This window comes from Watersipora subatra, chromosome 9 (assembly GCF_963576615.1).
Source record: "Watersipora subatra chromosome 9, tzWatSuba1.1, whole genome shotgun sequence".
In the NCBI taxonomy this organism is placed as follows: Eukaryota; Metazoa; Bryozoa; class Gymnolaemata; order Cheilostomatida; family Watersiporidae; genus Watersipora; species Watersipora subatra.
Window position 1 is genome coordinate 32,550,457 of NC_088716.1, and position 20,172 is coordinate 32,570,628.

At 37.2% G+C, this 20,172-nt stretch overlaps 1 protein-coding gene across 4 annotated transcripts in view; it reads left to right on the forward strand.

Moving 5' to 3' along the window:
* LOC137403824 (TELO2-interacting protein 1 homolog) overlaps window positions 1-20,172 on the forward strand; it is a 46,105-nt gene that overhangs the window by 24,928 nt on the left and 1,005 nt on the right. For 2 of the 4 annotated variants that reach the window (XM_068089888.1, XM_068089889.1), the window contains exons 14-21: window positions 2,216-2,352; window positions 5,794-5,959; window positions 8,078-8,431; window positions 14,290-14,395; window positions 15,518-15,600; window positions 16,399-16,514; window positions 16,864-16,951; window positions 19,517-19,603. In XM_068089888.1, coding sequence (XP_067945989.1) covers window positions 2,216-2,352; window positions 5,794-5,959; window positions 8,078-8,431; window positions 14,290-14,395; window positions 15,518-15,600; window positions 16,399-16,514; window positions 16,864-16,951; window positions 19,517-19,603 — 1,137 coding nt within the window. Of the gene's footprint in view, window positions 1-2,215; window positions 2,353-5,793; window positions 5,960-8,077; window positions 8,432-14,289; window positions 14,396-15,517; window positions 15,601-16,398; window positions 16,515-16,863; window positions 16,952-19,516; window positions 19,604-20,172 lie in introns of those variants that run through there. The other 2 variants (XM_068089890.1, XR_010979621.1) reach the window with 2 other exon arrangements.

The following is a 20,172-nucleotide window of genomic DNA, read 5'->3' on the forward strand; positions in this document are numbered from 1 at the left end:
CCCCGGTAGTTTAGTTCGCCATGAAAGATAGTCAGGTGTGCTGGTAAAGCACAGAGAATGAGTATGTGCTCAATTATTCAGGAATACCTGAAGGAAGTCAATTGCTGCAGGTGTTAGAGTGTCGGTCTGCCAGACCGAATTCATCAAGTTGGAGTTTCGTTGACACCAGTCTTTTATCCTGACCTTTAACCTTTAACCCCGCCGTCGGACAGACAAATAACGTTCTTATTATAGTGAAGATATATTTATTTTGTACTTCATTTTTAACATATACAATACTTTTTCAACTTTTCAGCATAGACCTTGACCTTGAAGGTGTGGGCTCCCCTTAACTCAATCATGGACCCTAAACTATGTGAAAGTGGGGCTCCTCTCAACTTAATATAAAATTACCGTAATCATGGACCCTAAACTATGTGAAAGTGATCAGTAAAAAAAAAGAAGTTTGTTGATACAAACTAATAAGACCCTATTATTATGCGGTAATTAAATTAAAAAGTGAAGTTTAGTTTCTCCTTTTAAAAGGCCAAAAGAGTGAGTTAAGGAAGATCTTAGAATGGATTAGGCAATTTAAACACAGGCCTATTTTAATGTTCGGTAACATAAAATACCTTTTATGTAAACGTTCCCGGGATCGGATTATTTATGTTGTCGGATTATCTGCTGTACATATTAGATTGAAATTCACAATAGAAGACATAAACTGTAAGTTAATCATTTCACGCCCCAAACTCTCAAATCTAAAAGGTATTTGACAGATATCAATATATGTCAACATATATGCATAAATATGTTTTACATATATATGTATATGCATATATAAACATATATACATGTATGTCAATATATGTGTCGCAGTCACAGAAACCATGGTTAAGTCGCAAATCTGGAATTTGAGTTATCCGACTTTGAAATTGCACTAACTGAATTTATAATATTGGTAACGATTTTTGTAACACGTTCATCTGGACCAATCAAAGAGTAATCTTTCTGAATCTGAAGTCAGTTTAGCCAATAGAAGTCTTTAACCCTCGTAAAAAACCCCTTAAAACTGTTGCTATGCTAAACAGGAAGTACTGAAAAATGGCGTGCGATAAATATAATCGTTTCTGTTTTGCCGATTTTAAAGATAACTTTGACATTTTGGACATTTATAATGAGTACGTTGGTATTCCAACTGATGTCAAAAGCAGTGAAAGTAAAGGGAATTACGATGATATTTTCCTAACGATTCGTACAAGATTATTACAATATTTAATTATAAGAATAATTATTCATTTTTATAAGATTATTATCAGATTTAATTATAAGAATGATTATTCAAATTTACAAGATCGAAGTATATAGTGACCAATGGTGTGCAATATGTTACTGTTGTTATTTTTCTAAAGATTTTGTTGATGATTTGGCTGTGCCCAATATTGCGATACTGCCAAGCCGTTTTTAATATCTGCAAAATTAAGTAATACATTTTCTTATAAATATACAGCTATTTCTATGACAACCAGCTAAAATCTGTTTAGATTTTAAAATTCAGCATAATTTTTTGGATATAAATTCATAAATCTAGATAAATATCACAACTTCTTGATATTGGTTGCTATGACGTTTTGAAATGTAAACAAAATTGTGCGTTGGTTTTCGTTTCTCAAACTTTAACACCAGTTTTCTCAGAACTATGTTTTCGCACTAATGGTAAACATGCATTCAGTTTATTGACCATAAAATCTGCTGTAATTAAGCTAGAATCGAAATTTTCTTTGCAAAATAACTGAGAATTTTCTCCTTCTGCTCATGTAGATAACTCTAAATCTTACAATCCCGACTTAACCATGGTTTCTGTGATCATGACCCATATGTATATATATCAACGCTTATCAACATGCATTTACCATAAGTGAGTGTGAAGATGGTCAAACCTTTAAACATGTTCCGTGTGATAAATTGTAGGGTATCAGTCGGGTAGAGTGTCAGTTTAGCAATCTGAAAGTTCTGGGTCCAAATCTCATTGGAACCATTTCTGTTACTAACAACTCGGTGTGGCTTCAGACAAACAAGTCAGACACAGCTCTTATAATAGTAAATATACTCCATCGCAAATACACTTGATGATAAAGACCCAGCATGTTCAAAATGCTCTTTATCTACTATGTCTCGTGAGTTAAGCCCTGCGCCGATAACTTGCCTTGTCTAACTAGATACATTCACTTTATAGGTTACTGGAGAGAATTACCCAGAGCTCTTGTTACATTCATTGTACTCCATACTGGAGTCATGCTCCCATGACAATGTACTGATTAAACAGACAGCAGTCACTGGTTTAGCCATAGTCAGTCAGGCGTTGCACTACAGGTATTATCAACCTCTCTGTCTCCTTTTTTTCTCATTGTCACTGCCCTCCTTTCACTACAGGTATTATCAGCATCTCTCTCCTTTTCTCTCCTGGTCACTGCCCTCCTTTCACTACAGGTTTTATCAGCATCTCTCTCCTTTTCCCTCTTTGTCACTGCCCTCCTTTCACTACAGGTATTATCAGCATCTCTCTCCTTTTCTCTCCTGGTCACTGCCCTCCTTTCACTACAAGTATTATCAGCATCTCTCTCCTTTTCTCTCCTGGTCACTGCCCTCCTTGCACTGCAGGGATTATCAGCATCTCTCTCCTTTTCTCTCCTGGTCACTGCCCTCCTTGCACTACAGGTATTATCAGCATCTCTCTCCTTTTCTCTCCTGGTCACTGCCCTCCTTGCACTACAGGTATTATCAACCTTTCTCTTTCCTTTTCTCTCCTGGTCGCTGCCCTCCTTTCACTACAGGTATTATCAGCATCTCTCTTCTTTTCTCTCCTGGTCACTGCCCTCCTTGCACTACAGGTATTATCAACCTTTCTCTTTCCTTTTCTCTCCTGGTCACTACCCGCCTTTCATTACAGGTATTATCAATATCTCTCTCTCCTTTTCTCTCCTGGTCACTGCCCTCCTTTCATTACAGGTATAATCAACATCTCTCTTTCCTTTTCTCTCTTTGTCACTGCCCTCCTTTCACTACAGGTATTATCAACCTTTCTCTCCTTTTCTCTCCTGGTCACTGCCCTCCTTTCACTACAGGTATTATCAGCATCTCTCTCCTTTTCTCTCCTGGTCACTGCCCTCCTTGCACTACAGGTTTTATCAGCATCTCTCTCCTTTTCTCTCCTGGTCACTGCCCTCCTTTCACTACAGGTTTTATCAGCATCTCTCTCCTTTTCTCTCTTTGTCACTGCCCTCCTTTCACTACAGGTATTATCAGCATCTCTCTCCTTTTCTCTCCTGGTCACTGCCCTCCTTTCACTACAAGTATTATCAGCATCTCTCTCCTTTTTTTCTCCTGGTCACTGCCCTCCTTTCACTACAAGTATTATCAGCATCTCTCTCCTTTTTTTCTCCTGGTCACTGCCCTCCTTGCACTGCAGGTATTATCAGCATCTCTCTCCTTTTCTCTCCTGGTCACTGCCCTCCTTGCATTACAGGTATTATCAGCATCTCTCTCCTTTTCTCTCCTGGTCACTGCCCTCCTTGCACTACAGGTATTATCAACCTTTCTCTTTCCTTTTCTCTCCTGGTCGCTGCCCTCCTTTCACTACAGGTATTATCAACTTTTCTCTTTCCTTTTCTCTCCTGGTCACTGCCCTCCTTGCACTGCAGGTATTATCAGCATCTCTCTCCTTTTCTCTCCTGGTCACTGCCCTCCTTGCACTGCAGGTATTATCAACCTTTCTCTTTCCTTTTCTCTCCTGGTCACTGCCCTCCTTGCACTGCAGGTATTATCAGCATCTCTCTCCTTTTCTCTCCTGGTCACTGCCCTCCTTTCACTACAGGTTTTATCAACCTTTCTCTTTCCTTTTTTCTCCTGGTCACTGCCCTCCTTTCACTACAGGTATTATTAGCATCTCTCTCCTTTTCTCTCCTGGTCACTGCCCTCCTTGCACTACAGGTATTATCAACCTTTCTCTTTCCTTTTCTCTCCTGGTCACTGCTCTCCTTTCACTACAGGTATTATCAACATCTCTCTCCTTTTCTCTCCTGGTCACTGCCCTCCTTTCACTGCAGGTATTATCAGCATCTCTCTCCTTTTCTCTCCTGGTCACTGCCCTCCTTGCACTACAGGTTTTATCAGCATCTCTCTCCTTTTCTCTCCTGAACACTGCCCTCCTTTCACTACAGGTATTATCAACCTTTCTCTTTCCTTTTCTCTCCTGGTCACTGCGCTCCTTCCTCTACAGGTATTATCAACATCTCTCTCCTTTTCTCTCTTTGTCACTGCGCTCCTTCCTCTACAGGTATTATCAACCTCTCTCTCCTTTTCTCTCCTGGTCACTGCCCTCCTTGCACTACAGGTATTATCAATATCTCTCTTTTCTTGTCACTGCCCTCTTTCTTATTTTTCCTGTCTCTTCTTATCTTCCTTTCCCTTCTCGTTCTTCTCTCTTCTTCTTGTCTTTTTCTCCTTCTCAACATCTCTCTGTCACGTACTTCGCACTCAACTCTTTCTCATCATTTCTCTATCATGTACATCTTACTCCATTCCTTCTCATCATCTCTCTGTCATGCACATCTTACCCCATTCCTTCTCATCATTTCTCTGTCATGTACATCTTACTCCATTCCTTCTCATCATCTCTCTGTCATGTACATCTCACTCCATTCCTTGTCATCATCTCTCTGTCATGTACATCTTACTCCATTCCTTCTCATCATCTCTCTGTCATGTACTTCGCACTCCATTCCTTCTCATCATCTCTCTGTCATGTACTTCTTACTCCATTCCTTCTCATCATCTCTCTGTCATGTACATCTTACTCCATTCCTTCTCATCATCTCTCTGTCATGTACATCTCACTCCATTCCTTGTCATCATCTCTCTGTCATGTACATCTCACTCCATTCCTTCTCATCATCTCTCTGTCATGTACATCTCACTCCATTCCTTGTCATCATCTCTCTGTCATGTACATCTCACTCCATTCCTTCTCATCACCTTTCTGTCATGTACATCTCACTCCATTCCTTCTCATCATCTCTCTGTCATGTACATCTTACCCCATTCCTTCTCATCATCTCTCTGTCATGTACATCTTACCCCATTCCTTCTCATCATCTCTCTGTCATGTACATCTCACTTCATTCCTTCTTATCATCTCTCTGTCATGTACATCTCACTCCATTCCTTCTCATCATCTCTCTGTCATGTACATCTCACTCCATTCCTTGTCATCATCTTTCTGTCATGTACATCTTACCCCATTCCTTCTCATCATCTCTCTGTCATGTACTTCTCACTTCATTGTTTCTCATCATCTCTCTGTCATGTACATCTCACTCCATTCCTTCCCATCATCTCTCTGTCATGTACTTCTTACTCCATTCCTTCTCATCATCTTTCTGTCATGTACTTCTCACTTCATTCCTTCTCATCATCTCTCTGTCATGTACATCTCACTCCATTCCTTCTCATCATCTCTCTGTCATGTACATCTTACTCCATTCCTTCCCATCATCTCTCATCATGTATATATAATTAGAACAAATGAAATATGTTTTACCAGACTCGTTTGATGCTTTAATTTATTTTTTGCTTTTGCATTGGTCAGCTGCAAGCAAGCATATATATATTCATACCTTCTATATATTTGATAAGAACCTCAATCAAGATATTGATATACTTCTGTAATGTTTTATACTGAATTTTTCTCTAAATTTTTATCTACTACCTGGTTTAGCAAAGTTTAATCCATCATGGGTCTTATGTGTTTTACAGTGGCACTGGAGAGCTCATTGAGAAACATTCAAACTACCTTTGTAATGCTTTATCCCTGAACATTAGACGGCTGCAAAGATATCCAACCAGTCCCTCTGTACTTTCCAGCATTCTCATTCATTCCCAAAGCACAATTCTACCATATATAGATCAAATAATCATAGAGGTATCAATAGAATGTTGATTTGTACATCTATCCTGTATGTAGATCATCGTAACTTAATGCTATATATATGGTGTAGCATGGGTGCATGTAGTTGGACACACTGGGATCGAGTGTACAGAGCATTGATTGTCACATATTTAACTTTGACTTGGTTGTCCTCAGGTTGTAGAGTTTTTGGTGGTAGGCATAGATGTCCACATTAATCTATTGATTTATACAGACTTTATTGATACAGGTATATAGATATATAGACATATACCGTAAAACCTGTAATTGAACACCACCTCTATTTGAACGCCACTTCCAGTTGACCGTCACCCTGAGCGAAGAGATGAAAAATAGTCTGACACTCTCCAATTGAACACCACCTCTATTTGACCACCATTTTGACATTATTCGATCTTTGCGAGTCCATATTATCAACTGATCAGTAGAAGTGTCCACAAAATCGTTTCTATCAATAACAATTACTTCCCAATTTCAAATCTTCTCTTCTTTTTTCGTTAAAACTTTGAAAGCAACACCATAAAAATAATCAATAACGGTCTTAGGCTAGTGGTAGCTCTTTGTCTAAAGCGGTCTTTCTACTTCGAAGTAGCCTACATATTTGAAAAACAGTTTAAATTTATGATGGTAGATGAACTTTCAAAGCAATGCTATAGAAATACATAATTACTGTCTCAGACTAATAGTAGGTCCTTGTTTAACCCGGTCCTGATACTTCGAAGTACATGTACATATATAAAAACGGTTTAAAACGATGGTAGATGGAACTTCGAAACCAATGCCACAGAAATAACTACTAACTGTCTCAGGTTACTAGTGGTTCCTTGTTTAACGCGCTCCTAATGCCGCGAAGAACATGCATATAGAAACCGGTTCGCAAGTTTTGGACCAACGGCTACGTTTATTGTGAGCAAAACTCTTACGCATTGCATTAGTGATAAATATAGCGTGTGAAAGTTTTGCTGTGTCAAAAAACTGTTTGGACGGTAATATTGACTAGTTCAGCAGTGCAGAAGAAGAGTTGAGGCCAGAAAATATTGTGGAAGGTATTTGATAACTAGAGGATATTCGTTCCATCGAAAGCAACAATCAGAACGCAGCTATCCGAGCAAATGATGGAGATATTTTTGTTTTAAAAACGTCAATTTTTGTTTCTGCATGTAATATAAGTATGGTTGGCTTATGTCACTTGTTCATGAATATATATTTGTAACATTTGATCGATTATCATTGTTTAATTTATAAATTTGTATTATATATACACATGTATATAATATCTGTTTTTATCATTTAATAGATTATTGTTGTATACCTTATAAAGATGCAGATTTATAGCGTGATATTTAATAGCATCCTTGCGGCTATTTTAATGCGGCTTACAACGGATCGATGCTCATAACTCTACTTCTATTGCACATAAAAAGCTAGTTTTGGCTGCAAACTGTAGCAAACATATCAGTGAGTGCAATGAGCTTTCATTCAACAATATTAAATAAAGATATAAAATAGAAATATGTCTTCAAATTTAGGCCTATAATGAAATACAAATTGAAAATGCCAACAAATTACAAAGAAGGACACAAGCTATAATATCATCGCAGGTCAATTGCAAGCAATAGGTATCAACTGGTAGAGGTATTTCTCAGTTTTTTTATGCACATTCATTAAGAGATGTTTGACAAGTTAGAGGTAAGTTAGCAGATTTATTGCATTCAAAATGTTTAATATCGGTCCACCGAGAAAATTAGGCCAGAATACAGGCAACATTCGCTTCGCCCATAATAGGACTAAATTTATCTTCCGAAAATTCTGACGAGCCAGTTGAAAAATAGACCACTAGCTTCTAGTTAAACGCCGCCTCCAATTGACCACCATTATAGAGGAAAGGTTGAAAAATGGAGCACCATGGTGTTCAATTAGAGGTTTTACAGTAGATATATAGATATACAGACATAGATATATAGAACGTACAGAGTAAATGACAGTCTCTTCAAAGTCTTCATCATTCGTTTCTCTGCTCAACTGCAAGCATGTGCTTTACCAGCTTTCATAGAGTTGCTCGAACAAATAAACTTATCGTTTCCTTGGGTCTGATGGCATTACACTTTTCAGGTTCTGTTGACGATGGATGAGAATTATGCTGACGGAGCTCTGTCACTCCTTAAAGTTCTTCAGACATTGACGAGACAGCTGTCTCTTTGGTTTTCTCGAGAACCTTCCGGACACGTAGTTGTAGATTTCCATCAGGCGATAAGGGACGTTCGTGAAACCTCCGCACAAGAGGTGAGCAAGCGGATAAGTGATTATGTAATAGATTACTACAAAACACGACTGGCTGCAGACGATGTTAACCTCGCGCTTGAGGAAGAGGATTTGAATGAAGAAGAAGCACATGAAACTGTGGAGAAGCCAATGCCTGAGGTGGAGAAGAAAGAGCCACCCCTGTTTTTTAGACTTACTAAAAAGGTATCATTGCTTACATGTATATTTGAGCATGACTCGCTGATTCAGTGGTTAGTCTAGTAATATGATGGCTAAATAATATTTATCAATGGTTGATCAAAGAAGTTCATGTACCGTATTTTCGAGAGTATACAGTCTTAGCCAGAAGTATTAAGACCCCTGCCTTTGTTGCCTGTAAATTCCGGTGTTTAAGTCGACCTGGCGTATAAGTCGAGGTCTAAATTTTGACTAAAAAATTTTGGTTTTGACGTGTACCTGCTGTATAAGTCGACCCCCTTCTCTGGCTCAAATCGCTTGATCGCTAATAGTTCAGTCGGCATCAGAGGTGGGATGTGCGTAGCTGAATAAATGGTTTTGAAAAACGCCATCAGCAAAAATGCCAAAATTTTTTGGTGCCGTTGGCAACACAACAATTACCAAAAGATTGAGAAAAGAATAGTTCTTGCGAAGACCACAGGACAAGAAAACAGCACTCTCCGTCGTATTGGCCCGCCTCGCCAATAGAACTAAACTGCTTTCTCTGATAGTTTTGTACGCATTTAACAGAAAAGCAAAGCTGCAAGACAGATTTCTGTCAAGAATCGTGATTCACGTACAAGAAAAAATGGATGGACAATAGTGAATGTACCAAATAAATTACTGAAGTGTGTAAGGCAGATGATAGGCTTGTAGACAGAAGGGCTTGTAGGCAGATACTACGGCAAAAGCATCAAACTCGAAATAAAACGCGTTATTCCGGAAGGCAATCCTAGCCATGACGATTTAAATGGCGAAGAGTGGGACTTTGATTCTATCTCATGGTGTTTCATCCATCTCATGTTGAGTAGGATTACTAGTATTTTACTATTTTATAAATAAATTCCTATATGTCATATCAAATAATTTAGATTTGCGATAGTTTTTTGAAGTTGAATTTTATTAGAATTTGTGTCATGAAAAATGTACCACCGTATAAGTTGTGGGTAGATTTTTAATCTTGAAATTTGGTGTCAAATTGTCGATTTATACTACAGAATTTACGGTAGTCCATTTAGCAAAAGCTGGATTACCGTGAAACCTCTAATTGAACGCCTCCTTTATTTGAATGCTACCTCCATTTGACCGCCACTTTTACATTCTTTGATTTTCGCGAACCCACAATAGCAAATGATCAGTACAAAAGTGTCCTCAAAATTGTACTAATAATGATTCGGTTACATCAATAACAATCAATTCTTTCGTTGTTTCTGTTCTTATCGAAGTCTGTTTTCCAACTTTAATGCAGCACCATAAAAATAATTAATAACTGTATCAGGCTAATAGTATGTCCTTGTTTAATGCGGTCTGAATACTTCGATGTATGTGGAAAACAGATTACATTGATGATGGTATATGAACGGCTAGTTTTAGACTAGAAGTTGTGCTTAGCAATGCTGCTAAATGTTTATCATTTGTGCGAAATGCCACGCGTAAAAGTTTTGCTTTGCTCAAACAACTGTTTGGGCGCTAATATGGACTAGTTCAGTACCGCAGAAGAAGATTTGAGGTCAGGAAACATTGTGAAAGGTCTTGAACCGCTAGGAGATGCTCGTTCGTTCCATGGAAAGCAACAATCAGAACGCAAATGGCCTTGCAATCGATACAAATATTTTTGTTTTAAAAATGTTAGCTTTGTTTCTGCCTGTAATATAAGTATGGTTCATTTATGTCACTTGTTCTTGAATGTGTAATTGTAGCATTTGATAGATTATTGTTGTATAACTTATAAATTTGCAGATTTATAACATATTATTTAATAGCATCGTTGCGGCTATCTCAACACGGCTTACAATGGATCGAAACTCGTAACTCCTCTTCTATCGCATTTAAAAAGTCAGTTTTGGCTGTAAACTGTAGCAAACATGTCAATGATTGCAATGAGCTTTTACGCAACATTGTTAAATATAGTTAGAAAATGAAAATACACCTTCAAATTGGTAATGAAATAAAAAATTAAAAGTATCATCAAATTGCAAAGCAGTGCACAGGGCCACAGGCTATAATATCATCGAAGGTTAATTGTAAGCAATAGATATCAACTGGTAGAGATATTTCTCGACTTCCCAGTGCATATATTTATTTAGACATCATTGACAAGTTAGCAGATTTATTGCATCCAAAAGGGATGTCACTCTGCCCGAAGGGAAGTGCAAAATATAGGCGACATTCGCTTTGCTCCTAAAAGGGTTAAATTTACTTTTTAACGAGCTATTTGAAAAATATAACGGCAGCCTCTATTTGAAGGCCATTCCTACTTGACCACCACCATGGGAAGGGTTGAAAAATAGAACGCCATGGCGTTTAAATAGAGGTTTTACGATAACTTTGCATAGACTACTTACTGCATAATCTATTTAAGCCATGCACACTGCATATCCTTAGCAAGCTCAAAATCAACTCTTTCTAATGAGATTAAAACTTCAAACAATTACTTGGTTTCCATGCTTGGAATGGATGTGCAGTTGCTTCCACTCCAAATCATAGAAGCCGTATAACCCAAACGAATTCGACGACATTTTGCTTCGCAAAATTTGTGCAAAGGCATACACTATTAGATTACTATTCGACCTCATAGAAACGCTCACTGATGATGGATTCAAATCGATAATACCTAGTAAAGCTCTCCCCAGTAGAGATAATAACCTACCTAATATCAACCTATGGCGTTTTCATGATAGCTGCGATTAACTGTTCGTTTTTGAGCTTTTAAGAGCTTGTAATCACATTTCCACATATTTGGCACCTACAATACAACGGAGTAAGACATGGGGAATCTTTTGATACCAAATAACGGTAATGTGAATTTTACTGCAAGTAAACCTTTAAGTATGTGTAGTAAGCTAAATTCATTTAAGTTAGATTCAGCGTTTATGTTACACGTCTGTTTCGAAGGTCTACTATCACGGTAGTACTGCACGTAACACATTGTGATGCTACATTATTTTGCAGATCGTTACCACAAAATGCATTAAAGTTGTTGTAGGTAGCTAAGCTATAGTTACTAAGGTTAACATATTGTTAACTAGGTTAACATATTGTTTTGTTAATATTGATGATGATTTTTACCAGGCAGTGTTTGGATTAGATACTTACTATGGGTTTTTATACCACTATATATGATATTTTCGCCTTATACGAGTATTGCCAACACTGAAACAAAGTAAAATCATATAATTGAATACCATATCATTTTTCATTGTAATCGTAGCAAAACAGACTATATTTAGCTATTACTTGCTAATGATTTCACATTTACATTTAAACACCTTTATCGTTTTATTTTTCCCCTTGATTTATTTCACCAAAACACTTCCTTCATTATATGAAATTTAAAAGTTGCAGCTGTTTGAAAAAGTTTTAAAACCTTTACAGTTGTTTTATTTTTTTTCTTGACTCATTTGAACTGCACAAAAAACACTTTTCTCATTATATGAAGTTTAAAAGTTATAATGGTAAACGTTGTATATGTTAAATTAAAATTAATTTGTCCAAAGTCTTTTTTAATACCCGGACAACGCTAGGCATTCATCTAGTATTATTAATAATGAATAAGATTCTGATCATGTATTTTGGCTGAGTTAGTGCAACAAGTGTACGAAGTGTGAATTGAAAAGTGACTGTGACCCGAAAGCGAGTTCACTTTAACAAGTTCCGTTTCAAGGAGTACCTCGCTAGCCTTGGAAAAATCGATAAAGTGCACTCCGAATCGTTGAACATTAGGGTGTTCATTCATTCGAAACATGGAAACACAGCGATAAAAACCATTTTTACTGAGGAATTAGTCTCAGAGATTGACTCCAAATTTTCACACAAATCTTTTTTGTTGCATATGTTCGATTCCCAAACTCATGCAATATAACATAAAGTAATCAATTTTAGGTAGGCAAATACTACCTATCGTTAAACAAATGGGAGTTTAACAAATGGGGTTTAACAAAGGGGAGTTTAACAAAGGGGAGTTTAACAAATGGGGTTTAACAAAGGGGGTTTCACAAAGGGGAGTTTAACAAACGGGATTTAACAAAGGGGTATAACAAAGGTGAGTTTAACAAATGGGGTTTAACAAAGGGGGTTTAACAAAGGGGTTTAACAAAGGGGGTTTAACAAAGGGGAATTTAACAAATAGGGAGTTTAACAAAGGGGGTTTAACAAAGGGGATTTAACAAATGGGGTTTAACAAATGGGGTTTAACAAAGGGGAGTTTAACAAAGGGGGTTTAACAAAGGGGAGTTTAACAAATGGGGTTTAACAAAGGGGGTTTCACAAAGGGGAGTTTAACAAAGGGGGTTTAACAAAGGGGAATTTAACAAATAGGGAGTTTAACAAAGGGGGTTTAACAAAGGGGATTTAACAAATGGGGTTTAACAAATGGAGTTTAACAAAGGGGAGTTTAACAAATGGGGTTTAACAAAGGGGGTTTCACAAAGGGGAGTTTAACAAAGGGAGTTTAACAAAGGGGAATTTAACAAATAGGGAGTTTAACAAAGGGGGTTTAACAAAGGGGATTTAACAAATGGGGTTTAACAAATGGGGTTTAACAAAGGGGAGTTTAACAAAGGGGAATTTAACAAATGGGGTTTAACAAAGGGGAGTTTAACAAAGGGGGAGTTTAACAAAGGGGGTTTAACAAAGGGGAGTTTAACAGAGGGGAATTTAACAAATGGGGAGTTTAACAAAAGGGAGTTTAACAAAGGGGGTTTAACAAAGGGGAATTTAACAAATGGGGAGTTTAACAAAAGGGAGTTTAACAAAGGCGAGGACATACCGTAGTCAGTGATGGGATTATTCTATAGTTAGAAAGATTTGGAGTAGTATAAATTCAGTGTGCGCTTGAGGTCTTTTCACACTAAATTTTAATTGCGAAAATGGTTAAAGACCTTGAAGTGAGAGAGCTGTGACTGTGAACCTTCACAAGCAAGGGATAGGTTATAAATCTATTGCTAAACAGAGAGGACAGAACATCTCAACTGTCAGGTATACCATAAGAAGGTACAAGCAGGACAGGGCACTATCAAATCACAGCAAATCAAGGAGACAAGAGCTACCACATCACGAGATGAACGTATTTTGGTCAAAAATTGTCGTCAAGATCAGTTTAAATATAGTGCTGCACTTGCAAAAGAGCTTAGGAAATCAACTGGAACATCTATCTGTTGCGGCAAGAACATCAAGGAGGATTTTGCAAAAGCATGGTTTGGAGGCAAGGAAACCTAAGAACAAAAACCCATGCTTTTTAGTGTGTACAGAAAACCCCGTTTGCAGTGGGCCAAGGAGCACAAAGATTGGAGTCTAGAGCAGTAGAGAAAAATTATGTTCAGTGATGAATCTAACTGTGATCTGCAAAATATTGCTGTAATATGTCAGTCAGTATGTTAGGAGATCTGCTGGAGAAGCATGTCAGTCAGCGCGTCACACAGCGAAATGGTGCAAGGAGTCGTTCAAAGCAAACAGAGTTACAGTATTGAGCTGGCCTGCGTAGTCTCCAGATATTTATCCCATAGATAATTTATGGCAGCAGATTAAGACTCAAGTAGCAAGGAGCAAACCAACAACCAAAGTTTCTTTGATAGAAGAAATTATAAAGGCAATCACTCCAGGGCAATCACTCCTGATTATACAGGGTGATCACTTCCGAGAGGTTATATACATTGGTCAACAGCATGCCTAGGAGATGCAAGGTAGTGATTGGTAATAACGTGTTAATAATTTCACACATGAATCACTGCGGAGTATTAGACACACCCCAGCCAAACTATGAAAAAAACAGCGACTTTTACTCTGGAAAATATGGTACCTATCTTTGGCCAATGCCTGCATTTGTAACTTAGTAACTTTTTTCGCAGGTATTGGATCGCTGTCGACATCTCATCTCTCATTCTAATCCTCAGATTCGTCTTTTAACCATCAATATAATCCAGGAGTCTTTGACTGTAATTTCACATTCTCAAGGTGCGTGCTTGTGGTCTGTATTCACATATCAAGGTTGAGTGAATAGATGTAAAATGCTTCATAATGAAAATTGCTTTGAAGGTTTAAAATTTATCTGATATCAAATTGGGTTTAATTTTGTGTTAATTTTAATGCAAAGGGTTCCATATAGAAAAATAAAAATTTTGAAAGATTTTCGGTTTTATGCTGAAGGAAATGGTATCCCTCATAAAATAAAAGTCCCAATAAACAATTTGACAGAGCTTCCACGCTTTAGAAGTTGTTTCCCCTGAGAGTTTGCATACTCGCAATTAGTTTGAAATTGTCAAATATCAAACACAGAACAGGCAGATTTTATCCATTTGAAGGTTTGGTTCATCATTGGATAATTGTCTTATCGCTATTCTTCCTTAAATATTCATAACGGTAGCATCAGTTTGTGTATAATTCGTGGAACTCCATAAATGGGTAGGCATATCTTCTTTACCATAATACAATAACACTATGCACGTCTATCCAGAATCCTAGGTTGGAGGTTGGGAAAAATATTACTCTGTACAAGATTTGAACCCATGATATTCGGCATAGCCATTCAGCACTTGCTCCCACTTGCTCCAATCATTTACCTTCCAGGGTTGCAAAATCTCTGTGCATATTATCTGTGCGTCATTGGCACATCTGACGTTCTTTTACAGCACTTGAGACTGCCAGGGTGCTAGTATCATGGTAAATAAAAACTGAGGTGTGGTATGAATAACAACAGGAAACTGAAGCATTAATTAATCTCTCCCTTATCAGCAATTAGGCACAGTTTGACGTCATACGTTGAATGTCTGGCCATTATCATGTGTACAGTGGTGGTACCACTCATAACATATGGCTGTATTTGAGTTTTTATTATGAGAATACAACCACTTTTAGTGAAACCAGTTGTTACCTTGAATATGTTGATGATGGACAAATGGCAACCTACTGTCTCCATTTTTAGTTGAAAAGAATTTGCTTGCCGATTAGAGTACAGTGTTTCCTCCCATTTTCTTGTGTATGGCTGAACCTTTTGTTTATTTGATCCCTTTCATCATGAACTCTTTTCATTTCACTCATTTTGAAATCGTTTTTTATCATCATCAAAATTCATTACAGATGAACTCCTACCTGCTGTGCATGAAGTTTGGCCTGGTTTTGCTAAAAGATTTTCAGACTCCGAACCACTCGTCGTCATTCAGGTATGCTAGAGGAACAGATAAGTAACAAGCTCATTGAGTAGCAGTAGTAGTAGTAGCAGCAGGAGTAGCAGTAGTAGCAGAAGCAGCAGTAGTAGTAGTAGCAGCAGTAGTAGTAGCAGAAGCAGTAGTAGTAGCAATATTAATAGTGGTAGTAGTAGTAGCAGTAGTAGTAGTAGTAATAGCAGTAGTAGTAGTAGGAGTAATAGCAGTAGTAAAAGCAGCAGCGGTAGTAGTAGCAGTAGTAGAAGCAGTAGTAGTAGCAGTAGTAGTAGTAATAGCAGTAGTAGTAGTAGGAGTAATAGCAGTAGTAGAAGCAGCAGCAGTAGTAGTAGTAGTACCAGTAGTAGTAGTAATAGCAGTAGTAGTAGTAATAGCAGTAGTAGTAGTAGTAGCAGTAGTAGTAGTAGCAGTATTAGTAGTAGCAGTAGTAATAGCAGTAGTAGTAGTAGGAGTAATAGCAGTAGTAGAAGCAGCAGCAGTAGTAGTAGCAGTAGTAGGAGTAGTAGTAGTAGGAGTAGTAGTAGTAGTAATAGTGGTGGTAGTAGTGATAGCAGTAGTAGTGGTAGTAATAGTATGTAAAAAGGCAATAATAAACAAAACTCAGTTAAAGGAAGTTTTTATTGTTACCGTTACATGAAAGAAGTCACTTTGGGTGTAGAGTCAACTATTAGCTCGAAGTTTAGAATAAACTCGAGGAATAAAGAGAGTTTAACTATATCCGGAGCATCTTTTCTTCTGAATCAAATTAGTTTTAGTCCGTGATTCTTGAGCTGCTCATTGGAAATCTAATCCTGACAGGCTACTCATTGTCTCACGGTGCTCGGCCATCTTTCCAAAGACTTTGTTAGAGTGAGGGTTGGCAAGGAAATCATACCAGCTTTTACTGATCTCCTACAAAAGAGAGCTGTCACAAGGTTAGTTGTGATATCCCCTCAGCGTTACTTGTCTGTAACATCTGAACTAAATTAGTGGCCCTCTGTTTGTTGGCTATTAATGTTGTCTTTTGTTATTGGTCTACGCTCCAAATTGTGGTCCCCTCACGATTGTACTGCGTGGTTGGATTGTTTTGCTCTGTGATTTGAATCATTTAGGGCTCATTTTAAATAGTTTCCTTCCATTAACTAGCAGATCATACACAATCCTGAAAACTCCATCATAATCTAAAAACTGGGCTCCTGCTTATCATGGGGGATTCTGTAGAACATTCATGTTGTTACTTGAAGTGACTTTGACTATGATTTCTCATCTCTGTTGTCTGGCCAGTATGAACACGGGCAAGGCCTACCGGCACACACTTGACTACAGACTTCAAGTTGTCCTCCTTGAGACCATTGGCAAACTATGCATAGACGTAAGTAGCCAATGGTGAGAACATAGTGTAGACAGCGTCTGCTTTTATGTAGGTGTAAACAGCATAGCATTGATTATTCCTGCTTCTCTGTAATTGTGAGTAATATTGTATTGACTAGAAATTTCCCTGTCATACAGCCCATGACCAAAGTGATAATGGAAAAAAGAAAGGGTAATGCTGGTTGAAAAATGCAATATTAGCAGTCGAATGGCACTGCAGTGCAATAGGAGAACTGCAATGGTAGCTGCAATGGTAGCTGTAATGTACTGGGTGTTATTATGTACAACAAACAGCAATAATGGAAGGAAAAGATTATATGTTTATATCTCTCCCTGCAATAGGAGAAATGCAACATTAGAAGTAAAATGGCAAAATGCTGTGTAATATACACAGTTTTAAAGTTGGTTGTGTTGAATGTAGAATGGTTTTGACAGTATCTGTAACAGAAAGCAAGCATTAGCAATTATTTAGCATTCACGTGTGTCTGGAAGTTTTTTGCAAACAGGAGCAAAATAAAGAAATGGTCATGTAAAAAAAGCCATGGTTAAGTCGGGTGTGTGAGATTTAGAGTTATGTACACTAGCAGAAGGAGAAAATTCTCAGTTATTTTGCAAAAAAATTTGATTCCAGCTTAATTACAGCAGATTTCATGGTCAATAAACTGAATGCATGTTTACCATTAGTGCGAAAACATAGTTCTGAGAAAACTGGTGTTAAAGCTTGAGAAATGAAAACCAATGCACAATTTTGTTTACATTTCAAAACGTCATAGCAACCAATATCAAGAAGTTGTGATATTTATCTAGATTTCTGTATTTATATCCAAAAAATTATGCTGAGTTTAAAAATCAAACAGATTTTAGCTGGTTGTCATAGAAATAGCGGTATATCTATAAGAAAATGTAGGCCTATTACTTAATTTTGCAGATATTAAAAACGGCTTGGCAGTACAGCGATATTGGGCACAGCCGTAGTATCATCAACAAAATCTTTAAAAAAATAATTACAGTGACATATTGCACACCATCAGACACTATATACATGTACTTCGATTTTGTAAATTCGAATGATTATTCTTATAACTAAATCTTATAATAATCTTATAAAATCGAATAATTATTCTTATAATTAAATATTGTAATAATCTTATAAGAATCGTTATAAACATATCATCGTTATTTCCTTTACTTTTACTGCTTTGGACATCAGTTGGAATACCAAAGTACTCATTATAAGTGTCCAAAATGTCAGAGTTGTCGGCAAAAATAACGATTACTTTTCAGTACTTCTACGTTTATTACAGAAACCTTCGGCAATTGGACAATGCCATAGACTAGTGAAATTTAGACTAGTGATAGACTAGTCATATGACTAGTGATAGCCATAGACTAGTGACTAGTTTTTTTCGTGAAATGTGCCCGGCTTTATGGTTCTACCATCTGTCGCACGGCTTTATGGGTGTTTTTTTGGTCGGCCTTAATTTTGATTAAAAAAGGCTTGTCAGGTTTTAATGACGATTTTAGTCCAAACTAACCTTTCTATTTATGTATAATCCGATCAGATGGGTAAGTTTTAGGATATTGTCTACACTTTTCAAAGACTTGGTAACATATTTAAATAGGTTTATATGTGTTTTGTATCATTATTATACTTAAACAACTCCACACAAAAATGGTTAAATTTTTTGATGGGATTTCGGTACAAGGGTTTGGGACGACCGTTGATGAATTATTTTTGTGAGTTGTGTGCACATATGCATTTATCATAAAGCTCCCAAACAATCGCTTCGCTTGTGTTTGGTCGTTGGATAATTCCTGCTTCTCTGTAATTGTGAGTAGTATTGTATTGATAATTCCTGCTTCTCTGTAATTGTGAGTAGTATTGTATTGATAATTCCTGCTTCTCTGTAATTGTGAGTAGTATTGTATTGATAATTCCTGCTTCTCTGTAATTGTGAGTAATATTGTATTGATAATTACTGCCTCATAATTATTCCTACATCTATCTTCTTCACCATCAGTATTAACATTTTTGACAATTATCGTAACTTTTTGTACGAATGCCACATTTGCATTTCATTATAAAGATTTCTTAATTAATTATACAACTGGTAGCTTTTGTGCAACGCTGTGGTTGTATTTTTTTACTTGTGTATACAACCTTCCAGGTCATACAGAATTAATATACTGACAGATAGTTTCAAGGTATCACTGCTGTAGGTTCAGAATGTCATTGATGTAGGTTCAGAATCTCGCCGCCGTAGGTTCAGAATATCACTGCTGTAGGTTGAGAATATCACTGCTGTAGGTTCAGAATACGACTGCTGTAGGTTAGGAATATCACTGCTGTAGGTACAGAATATTACTGCTGTAGGTTCAGAATATCACTGCTGTAGGTTCAAAATATCACTGCTGTAGGTTAAGAGTCCGCAGCTATCAATCTCTTCGATTCCAATCACTGTATTTTTATCGCTCTCTTCTGTCGCTGTATTCCTGAGACGGTCTGACCCCTGTTGTCAGACTGTCTCAGGCTATGTTGAACACACGTTCATTTTTTATGTTGTAGCTGAAACTGAGCTTCAACTTGCTCCAGTCTGTTGTGCTAGCATGCCTGCCTTATTTGTCAGTAAACCAACCAGTCAAGCTCCAGCAGGTCAGTAATTGATCAGTCATTGGTTATTTTGTATGCTGCTAGATGCATATTAGAGAGCAAGTACTTGCTGTTGTATTACCCTTTTCGGCAAAACGTCTATATTTGAGTGTGTTATTACCAAGGGCCATCTTTATATTTTTATGAATGTTTTTTAATCATGGTTGATCTCCATTAATACATAAAAACTAAATTCAGAAACTACTGCTCCATAATCTGTGCCAAATTTTGTTTCATCACCTAGTACAGTCATACCTCTGCATACAAGCGCCCCAACATGCGAGGTATGAGTTATTTTTGAGATACGAGCTGGTTTTCAATAGCCATTACACTATATGGCCAAGTATGTGAGGGGCTGCTTTCGGGAACAGCATTGTTTGGTCTTTTTCCTCGAATCAGTTTTAAAAGTTTTCAAAAGGCTCAAGTTTTAAAAGTTTACTGAATGTAAGGCATAAGCGTATAACCGGAGACAGGTACTAAAAAATATGGCAACAAAATTAAAGTAAGTTTTTTAAAAGATTAAAACTTAGCTTCAAGTGTGTGCTTAGTATGCTAAATTTACTGAAGTTAAA